This window comes from Achroia grisella, unplaced genomic scaffold (assembly GCF_030625045.1).
Source record: "Achroia grisella isolate CSIRO2021 unplaced genomic scaffold, CSIRO_AGI_Agris_v1 utg109, whole genome shotgun sequence".
Classification (NCBI taxonomy): domain Eukaryota; kingdom Metazoa; phylum Arthropoda; class Insecta; order Lepidoptera; family Pyralidae; genus Achroia; species Achroia grisella.
The window spans coordinates 5,382,309-5,393,564 of record NW_026712573.1 but is presented as its reverse complement, the minus strand read 5'-3'; the positions used below and the strand labels follow the sequence as shown (position 1 = coordinate 5,393,564).

General features: G+C 34.6%; 1 protein-coding gene across 6 annotated transcripts in view; it reads left to right on the top strand.

Moving 5' to 3' along the window:
• The first annotated feature begins 10,583 nt into the window (after positions 1–10,583).
• Positions 10,584–11,256, top strand: part of LOC131845934 (T-box transcription factor TBX1-B-like) — a 31,615-nt gene continuing 30,942 nt past the window's right edge. For 2 of the 6 annotated variants that reach the window (XM_059195109.1, XM_059195114.1), the window contains exon 1: positions 10,586–10,770. In XM_059195109.1, the coding sequence (XP_059051092.1) occupies positions 10,722–10,770 (49 nt within the window). In that variant the 5' untranslated portion in view covers positions 10,586–10,721. Of the gene's footprint in view, positions 10,771–10,815; positions 11,029–11,256 lie in introns of those variants that run through there. The other 4 variants (XM_059195129.1, XM_059195122.1, XM_059195101.1 and 1 more) reach the window with 4 other exon arrangements.

Here is an 11,256-nt window from a genome sequence, read left to right as displayed (position 1 = left end):
GTAGGTAAGGGTGAGCAAAATGTACGCCTTTGGTGTCAGACATCCATAGCGGTAATTGTTTACCATCGGGGGGATCGGCGATCATTGGTAATGTGGAATGTTGACCCCATTGCTAGCCATCTATCATGTCAAGTTGACCTCCACGCGGTTCCCCCTGGAAACTATCATGATAAATTCCTAGTGAATTTGTCACTATGGGTTAACTGACCAGATCTTATGTTCATTTTATCATTCTCATCTGGTGCCCCGCCAGCGTATACCGTTAGCGCAGGCGGGTGACGGTTCTCCCGCCTACGCTGACAATTTACGCTGGCGCTAATATACCATTATCATCCATTAAAAAACCTGTTTATCATCAGATGTGCCTTATGCTTGTTAGGCACCATTGTGGTATACAAAAGAGGTACATATCTAATTATTTAAATACCAGGATCATGCTTTACCAACTCCTAAAGCAAGTAGAATTTTATGCTTTGGTTACATTCATACACTCGGATACGAGTGTGTATAGCGAGGGGATCGAATGTTATAACCATAGGAGGGTAAGGCCATATGTTAAATCGTTATACCATCATGGTCGTTGACAAATGTTTGCTTTCGTTATGTTGCTAGTTAATAGAAAATATCTAAAAATCTGTCTAGGTATTTAGGTATTCTTTATACAGTAGGGTTATAGAACTAACTACTACCTACTTACTCGTAGAATAGCAATAAAAATAGTTACCCAACCTCTAGAAATACCCAAGGACCACTTACATGCGTCATCACGCATCACATCTACTCCCATAAAACCCGTCTAGCGTCGATCGTAAAGTGTGCTCACTCTTGTGTGTCAAATTTCCAATAATCTTATTTTGGCGCGCATCAGACTCTCCGATGACGGAAATATGGGAGCCATCTTGCGAACGACGCGCATGCGCCCGGCCGTTCACCTGAACCGCGACGATAGTTTTATGACATGCCAGTTATATTTGCACAGATAAAAATATTATTATAGCACGGAACACCTTGACCACACAAAGAAATATCGGTCAAAATAACATTTTATGTCGATAGAAAATTTAATAAAAATAACTAAGTAACTCTAAATTCTCGATAAATAGTACATAAATAGAAATAGGTGTTGAGTTAGATACTTAAACATTAGGACTCAAACATTTTCTCTTTTGGGGAAGACGATCCGCTGATTGAATTACCTTTCGATGTAAGAACCGGCTAATATTTTTAATAATCCTATCTGTCACTTAACCAGCGAATTAAAATTACGTACAATTAGGTATTCGGTTTTCTTTGTGATATGTTCAATTCTATCCTATGACACATATTTAATTAACCACATATAATTTATCGTGGAATTTCTTACTTTAAAATGCCTATAGCGTACTTACCTACTACTTATTTATCTACCGAATCTGCGTGAACGCATGATTGCGGATTTGCTTGCTTTTTATAAATTGTGACGGTCCTGATGCATTCTTTGACATTTGGTAAGGTACTAGGTACGTGTCTCCGTACTATATTATCCTTGAAACCGAAAAATAGGTAATAAAGCATGGTATACATTTGACGGTAAAAATATGTTATGCTTTATATAAAATCTCCTTTGCTAAAATAATGTTAATAGTTATTGTATACTGTTTCTCTTATTCATAATTTGGACTTTATATATACCTAAAGTATTCTATTATGTTTTACCAAGAAGTCGTCTGTGTATGTACTTCAGTCCCTCTATTATATGATAACGAGATCAGTAGTGTTGTCCATGTATACTATACGGTAGACTACATGGTTCTCGCTTATAATAAGATGGGCAGTATGATGTTTGCCATACCAATTAATTAAAAAAAATGGTCTTCGTCGGTTTTTCTGTTTAACATCTGGTTACGAAACTTTCCGCGTCTTGTGCAATATGAAAGCGTTCTAGGTATTCTAGGTATAAAAACGCTCAGCTCTGACCAGATCCCAGACATGGTGATTGATGGGGGCGTGTCGTGAGTCTGCACTGACTCACTTTCGATCAATTCATCTCAGTATTTTACTGCATTCGTTTTATTTTGAGAATCTAGGTATACATTTTGTAATGACTACCTGTATCGAATTAACTAAGATGGATTTCGTACAAAGTCTGCATGAGTTTGACTCACCTGTTTCTGCTATTAAGCAACTTGTAAACTTTGTAAGCCGTATTTATGTTAAAAGATTGAGATAAAATGACAGGGTACAATGGCATGGTACCTTAGTCCACAGGAATGGTAATACATTTGCCGAACTGAAGAGGAAACACCACAACACATCCTATGTGTTTGTAGCCTACTCATGCATAAACGTAAAGATTACACTCTATCCTGGAAAAACTCTCTCTTTGGAAAGATTACGCTCTATCCTGAGGAGATAAAAACCATCACTCCTAAAAATATCCTTCAATTCTCGTTCTGAAAAAGGTCGAGCACAATAGATCTATGTAGGTCACAGTGTCAGGCACCTGACAATAGCCCAAACACCACAATAAAAATAAAAAAATGGTTGCGTCAAGTGACAACGTTCGTTCGTATTCGTAGTGCTGCTATGTATATGTAAATAGGCGACTGTTGCCATTTTTCATCATCATAAATTTTTTCCGTGATATTTCAGACTACATTTGTTGAAAATGCTTTTTTATACTATTATGGTGGCAAACAAGCATACGGCTCATCTGATGGTAAATGGTTACCGTAGCCTATGGACGCCTGAGATACCAGGGGTGTTACGTGCGCGTTGCCGACCTTTAAGGAATCTTAACATACTCTTAAAAAACCCCATGGTATGGTAGAGATAGTGAGAGAGTAGCGGTAGATTTTGTCTAAAGATCTCTTCAGTAGGTAGGTATGTGTGTTGTACCTAAAACTTGCTCTACGAGCCGTATTGCCATTTGAAGAGTCTCGCCTTAGTGAACGTACTGCAGTTAATCAATGTGTTCAATGGCAATGTTTGAGGATATAATCTGCATCACAATGGTAATATCTGTGATGATGCTGCTACCGTCGTCTATATTCATGAGGTTTATCTATGGATATACCTAGGTTGCCACTTACCATAGTATGTTAGGGTGATTTTCATTCCAGGTAGTATACCTGATTATTATTATATACCTATTGTATTATAGGTATATAATAATAATCTCAGTACAATTCACACAGCGCCATCTAGATCCAAGTTAAGCTAACTAAAGTTTGTGTTATAGGGACTAGATAACTAATACAAATACATAGATTTTTTTTCGTGAATAAATAGGTACATATTGTATATAGAAAACACCCAGACCGCTACAAACAATCATACTCATGAATACAAATGTTTATACCATGCGAGGAATCGAACCCGCGACTATCGGATCGTAAGGTGGTGTACTACACCGCTAGACCTCCAAGGCCGTCATTCTCATCCTGTCGTTAATATGATGATTTCATCCCCATCTTTTTAACATTCACTGGTTTACGTTTCATTACGAACCACCTAGTTCTCGCGTGATGCGCGCAAAGATAGACGAACAGATAAAACATGTGCATGTAAGTAAGTCTGGTTTTATTATTAGTACTTATTACTAAATGTTACAGAAACCGTTATATGCGAACAGTAGTTTACGATCGCTACCAATAAACAAAACTCTACACTTATACAAAGAAAGTTTCGTTTCACTGGGGTGCCTGCTTATTCCATAAAACATATAGGATTTTTGTAAAATTTGTTTAGAAATAAAAAACGGATTCTTTTTATAAACACGTTTTCTAAATTTAAAAATGAGAAGTGAGATTTTTTTATTTATCCTTTATTTAAAATAATGTACAATTGGCGAGCTTAATGCCATATGGCATTCTCTACCAGCTAACCATTGGGTAGAAACAGAAAGCGGTTGAAGGGCAGTATTGGGAAAAGGCATACTATTTGTATTTACCTAACTTAGGTATATATATCGATAGTAATAAGCTTACTTACCTATGAATATATATATACAAAAACACAAAAATATATAAAAAAATAATAATAATAATAAATAAATATATAAATATATATACAACAAATGACTACTATATATTTTATATGACAACGGAATGCAGTTAACACTCATCTTGTTGCTTCAACATATAATTGTAAAGTTTCCTTTTGAACGTTACCTTACATTGTGTTGTGAGATTTCGTTTTTTTCATTAGGTATGTCAATGACAACGTGGACTGCTGTTTAGCTACGTCGTCATAAAGAAATATAGGATTATGTAAAATTTGTTTGGAAGTAAAATACGATTCGGTTTTCTTAAATAAAAAATGAGATGCTAGAGACTGTTTTTTTTTTCATTCGGTAATAATTGAATCTTGTTAATATTAGAAACGCGTAAGTTTGTGTGTACCTAGATGTGGATGGATGGATGTCTGTAACTTATCAACTTATTTTGATAAAACTATACCGTTTCATAATAGTTTCAGTAATATACCTTATACTTAAAAAACCCGTAGAATATAATTTAAAAAGATATTATGTATCTACTTAAATTGCGCGAAATATTATGATAGACGTAAGTGTGATACAGACGATGTTACGCGGATCAGCTAGTGATAAATAATTTGAAAGAACATAAATACAATTGTAAGAAGTGTGGTGATATTAGTCTGTGAACATTTTTCTGGCGGTGCATCCGGCGAGCGCAGCCGAGTGCCCGCTGACAGACAAATGCGCGCAGGAAGATGGCGTCGTTAGCGCTGTCGTCGCCCGCAAGCACCATAAACGTAAATAAAGCGCGGGAAGACTCGATTTTTCTGTGTTCGGAAATGCACTCGAGAATTTTATTTTTGAATTCTTTGTTCTTGTAAGAAATTTTAAAATTCGTTATTATTTATCTGTGGATGTTACACTATCTAGCTATAGTAGAACTATTTATTAAAATTGTAGAGTCGTGTGCCTTTGTCCGGTGAATACGTAAAGGCCAGTTAGAGCTAGACGCATTAGAATAGTTCGAAAAAAAACTGTGTATCCATTTTTAAAGGGTGCAGTTCCATGCATACCAAACCATAGAGTAGGTACCTATTGTAATTCTATGGTCTATATTGTCTATATTAAAAAATATTCAGTTTTAATAAAAGCAAAGCAGCTGTAATGAAGGTACAACTACATAGTTTGATCTTTTTCGACTTTACCATAGTAGGTAAAGACTCTACGCTACGTTTACCACTTGACAACCTTTATTATCTATCGGTCATCGGCATAGACAATATAAATTATCTCAAACTAAATACTGAGTATAGGAGTTTTACTGTTAATTAAATGTCTATTAAGCAGCGATTTATTTTAAAATTTCACCGAACATCTTCGATACGACGCGTTGTGTGGGCCGTTCCTAAATCGAGACACCGAGACTCCGCCTACCGCAGCAGCCGTCTCTTTCCAGCATTGGGTTGGCGCAATAAGAAATAAGAAGGGTAGTGATTTGGGTCAGGCATGAGTCACAGCATGGCCGACGCCCATTGCCTGTTTGAAATTGAAAAAAATAAATAAAAGTAATAAATTAAAACATGATGTGTACGTAATTATAAAAAAAAACCCGTAGATTATCGCGCTAGTTATGTTTTTTTGGCAATCATAAATAAAAGATTTTGGGTGGTCTAAAAATGTAAAGCTAGGTTGCAGAGTATGGCGTAGGTACGCTTTTGCCTATCCCGTAAAAATATGGAGAAAAAAAAAGAAATAAGTATATAATATTGCAAATTATTCAAATACTTATAAGTAATAATGGATACATAATTAGTGGTAGTTTAATATAAACGTTTAATTTTTCAGGCATAGTAAAGTGATAGTTTAAATTTATTTGAAATCAGCATCTCAGTAGTTACAAAATCCAGTCGTAGATATATTTATCGATTAATCAAATCTGAAACTTTCTACTAATTTATTTTATCTATTCGAGTATTCATTTCATTACAAATGTACCTAGATAATTGAATTGAAAGGACTAGGAGTAGGGGATTATTAGTAATGTGCCCATTGCTAGCAATATGGTACATCAGATTGACATTGCAGTGTGCGGTTCCCCCTTCAAACCATCGTGATAAATTCTGGTGAATTATGCTAGTATATTATCTTGCTATGAACAGCTACCTGACCTGACTTCATGCTCATTCTATCGTTCTCTACCAGTGCCCTGTTAACGCATGCCTTTAGCGTAGACGGATACACCATAGATATCATTATCATCCACCCAAAAATATATATTAAAGGAAGCGATAAAATCGGACTGTCCATACTGTTAACTCTACTAAATGTATTACCTTTTGTATTGTGTGTAAGTTAAATATATAAAAAAAACGGCTCGTCATATCAGATTTCACATAACACCTTTTCACTAGGTATATAGTTGGGCGGGCGGAAAGCAGTGACATATGGTTGTCACAAATCACTTGAACCTACTCTAAATTAATTACTTATAGAATACCTAATCTACAGTATGTATTACAAGCAGTGTTGTTTGTGGAGGATGATATGATGAGTAGGGAGGATTGCGTGGAGGTCGATTCGATCTCCTTTTTTTACTTGGGGAAATCCGTCACGTAGACCTGCTTGCTCCAGGGGTACTACGGCACTTCAACCGTCTAAAACCAATTAAATCAAATCAACAGGAGTATACCCGAGTTTCCTTCGGCAGCTACGACGACGGGGATACATCTCATTAGACACTGCTCTTCTTCAGAAAAGTAGCGAGTCTTCTGCGTCTCGTCCATCTCCGACGAATTGGGTCGGCGGAGGAGACATTTTCGCGGCCTTTTACTTTAGAAGGTGTCACTTCTCCTTAACCATTACCGTCTCGCTGTATGCGACGACGGTTGACTGTTGACTCCCACATCAACAAGCTCAATACAACTTGAACAGCAATGGTAGTTTATTTACTCAGTAGGTAAATGTTACTTCTACAGCAAGTTCATTGTCTATTGATTTTTCAAGTTGTTCTCATAATATTCCTTATGAAACTTGGCGAGAAGATAGATTATGTACAAGGAGGTATCTACTTTTAGCTGAGTTAAAAATATGAATTAACTGTGATATCAAAATAAAATGTTTGGTAATCTACAGAAAAACTACTATGAGGAAATAAGCCATACCTAATATAATGTGTACAGTATTCCTACAGCCATTATTATTGAATAAATATGACAGTGACGAACGAATTATCTTAAATTCACTGTCTACTGTAATCTTACAGATAACATCGTAAATAAATTCTTACTAATACTTATTAATTTTATTCTTACCACAAACAATTTTTATATTTTTTTATAAGAGAGATATAGCTGTTTGTTACTATAAGTAGGATACTGTGATAAATGTATTATCTTCTATCCGTTCCATTTTCAAAAAACAAAAAGTTATATCTATAATAAATTTAAAACTATAATTTTAGTGATACCAGGCTAATGTTTCTAGGAATAAAATAGATAATGGCAGTATGAATCTGTATAAGAGAATCTTTTCAAGACGGCATATTTGTAAGACATTTTTTGAATAGATTCACTTTGTTGTTTTAAGAGAAACTATACGAATTTCAATTATTTATGATTCCTGGATAGATTCAATTTTTATATTGGCGGTGCCAACTTTAAAAAAACTTAGTGTTAATTGGTCAGTCCACAAGTGAAAAATAGAATAGAATAGAATATCTTTATTGCTGAAATAACGACTAGTAATAATAAATCTTTTGACTAATAAACTACACGGACAGTTGCTGCTCTGCAAACCTATTAATTTACCAATTATCATAATTCTTTCTTTACAATTATTTCTCTCTATGTCATTGGTTACAGAAACGCTGATCGTAAAATATTTCTGTATAAATCAATTTAAGTCTTATCAGACCAATGAATTATGACTACGCTGATTTTAGAAATAACTTCTATTTCGATAAATATATTTAAAAAAAAAGTATTTTTGTTTGCATTATATTATTTATAATATAATGTATAATATACGTAATAAAAAATTACAAACAAAAGAAAATAATTATTTCAGTTTGAGACATGTATGTACCTGCGAAAAGATAAGTATGTATGAAGTACGAAGCATCTTACTATAACTTCTAGGAATCAGTAGAGTAAGTTTGAGATTTAGTTCCCTGAATGAGCGTCGTTGATATATTGATTACATTAATAATTTAGAACTAGCTGATAGCCAATTGTTTGTTTGTTAGGCTTATGTAATCATAATGAAAATTGACATAAATGTAACTTTTATGATGGAAGAAGATATATTTTATTTATTTCAGGCTACTAATGGCCCATATAAACCTTATAGGCTAACTTACATATGTAATAATAGTTTAAAAGAGCAACACACAAGTTTCTTGCTCATTCTTCTTGTGATGAGTCTGCATTCCGAATGAGCAAATGATACAATTCGAAATATAGGTAGATCTAAGAAGAACCGACGAGAAACTGTGCTCTTATTTTTTTTTAGTGAGTGTGTAAATAATTGCATTAACAGCTACATATAAAGGCTTAAGTTTTAAGTGAAAATATTAAACCGTGTATAGATATATGGTAGAAAACGTAACTTGAAAACCACAACGCAGTAAAATTCGAGCTTTTAGATTCTTCTATTAAAAAAATTGCAAATTTCAAGTACCTATGTCGATAAATATACGAGTTATGAATTTATATACCTATATGTTTGTATATAAATATACCTATAATAACTTCATTTTAATATTACCTTCAACAGATCGATTCTTATATGTAACATCTATTCCCAAGTATTAACCCCACTCTCCTAAAGTAGAATAGGCGTTAGAAAATTCTAGAATTCCTATATATTGGGAATGGCAAAGCTTGTGGCCGCCTACTTGATACTAAGTGTTAACGATCGTGCATAGACAAGAGCGTTATTTATGTGTTTATGTTTATAAAATTAGTACCATAGTGAATCAGATGATGCATTGCTCAATGTTTACATTCAGTGCTGACTGACGATGTTTTATGCGTTGGATATTCAAGCAGTATTTGGACCGACCTCAAAAATAAGGACGTTCTTTTTGATATTATTTTTGTTTATTTTTCACAGTTTACTGTAAAGTAAAAGCTTACAGTAATATTTGAATATATTGGTACATTTGGAAATATCAAAATTTTTATTTGAATATAGATTACCTATAATAAGATTTAGGTAGTCTACAGATATGAAGGTTTTTGATAAACAATCTTAAAAACTCTTAAAGTGAATACTAATCAAAAAACTGTGATAATAGTAAAATTGGATTCTTATTTATTGTTGGTTAATTGCTTAGGTATTCATTCGTATGAAGAAAATCATTAAGTTTCCTTGTATTTAATGATCTCGATACATTTTCGATGGTCGAGGGTTCGATTCTCACACCACACAAATGTACCATATGTATTCATATGGATGACCCTTTATTGGTCTGAGTGTTTTAATGTCCATGTGTGTTTGTTGTAATAAATTGTATATATTCAAATATTTCTACCAGCTGTTTGGTCCATTGCTGGACATTGGCCTCTCGCCACTGGGCACGAATCGACGAATTTAGCCCTTTTCTTTATAAGGTTTCTTCATAAGCCACTCATAAGTCCTTCCGTGGCTTTGGAGTGGCATCTGTACTCGCGCACTATCGTCCGGTGAAGCTGCAAAGGCCAGCTGTGGTCAAAGGCATTAGAGCAGTCCGACCGTACTAAACAGTACAAGACTATTTAGTAGCTACATAGGTATGTAAACTAATGTATTAATAATTTATATAACGCTAAAAATAAGTACCTATAACTTCAATAGCTACCTTTTATTACCAGATGCCGGCGCTACCTGCCTATTACTAGTTTAGATTAAGATAGCTTTCAACGATCTCTTTGTAGTCTCGCCAAAATCTTCTTTGATTTTCACCTTTAATAGTTTATTTTTCGTATATTTTTCGGCATTTATTAGTTTTAAATATATACATACTAATATTAAGAGCGGATTTTATTATTAAACTGAGTCTTGAGAAATTCTTTCTCTGACTGAATTTTATCATCATTCTTGAGTGACATAGATAGCCTAGCCTATATGTAATAACTATATTATATTAATATATACAGGACTTACAAAATTATGAACAACCAGGCGAATGAGAGGCGGGCCATCAGTGGAGTTATAAAATCGATTATGATGCTGATAACATTTGGCCACTTACATATGCGGTGATCCACCCGTCTAGGGGTTGTACGAGCATGTACTGTGAGGACTTTCTATTCACCCAAAATGGCATGATATCTTGTATAACTGCCATAACACTGGAGTTGCGGGGAAGCTTTTGTATTTTACTATGATAGGAGGGATTCTAGATTACCATTAGAGGGACTCTAATAGGCTTTACTATAACTTTGTTATTTAAGGGATATAAATGGCTCGAATCTATCGAAAAGTTTTCCTATTCGATCCAAAAAAGGCAAATCACCACCGCATTGACTCACAATACCCGAAAATACTCAAACCAGGCGAAGAACACAACCAGTACATAATTCAAATGAAAATAAATAGATCGAGAGCAAACCTCTTTGGATTGGGCGGGGGGCGTTCTTGAGGCGTGTGCGCACGTCGACACACGCTGACGACAGAAACGCTCGACTCGCGCCGAGTAACACGCGTGTTTGATTAACGCGGAGAAAACTGATTTATTGTGTCGCGTTGAAAAAATAATCGGCGCTGAAGATATGTTGTGATGGAGGGACAGGAGTGGCGGGGCGAGTGGCAACAGCCGCGGTTAGACGGTTAGTGTTACTAGTGTTAAGCGCTATGTAATTGAGGATGAAAAATTCGCGTTGACAGCCCTTTGGACGCTGTCCGTCGATGTGCTCGCCTCGTGTTGCTTTACACCGTTTTTGTATATAATGTGGTTTATTTATTATGGTTTAGGTGGCGATAAGGGTTATTAGTAGGGTTAATCTATAGGTTACAGATCAAATTCTGAAGTAGCTTTGTTATAATTAGTTGATGAAAATGCTGACTGACTATTAAGTTCCCCAATAGTAAGTAAATTTGTTTCCTTAAGAGTGTATAGTATAACTACTTTATTGTTATAATTTTATTGTGTACCTATTAGAGAGAGATTGCAGATACTTGTATGTTATTTTATCCGTATGATTTATATCCCAGAGATAAGATGAGAGTTATTATATTTTCACTTTCATTAACACTTTCCTTTATATTTAACTTAAATCCTTGTAGCGTTAGTAATTTTATCTATCTTATGGAAT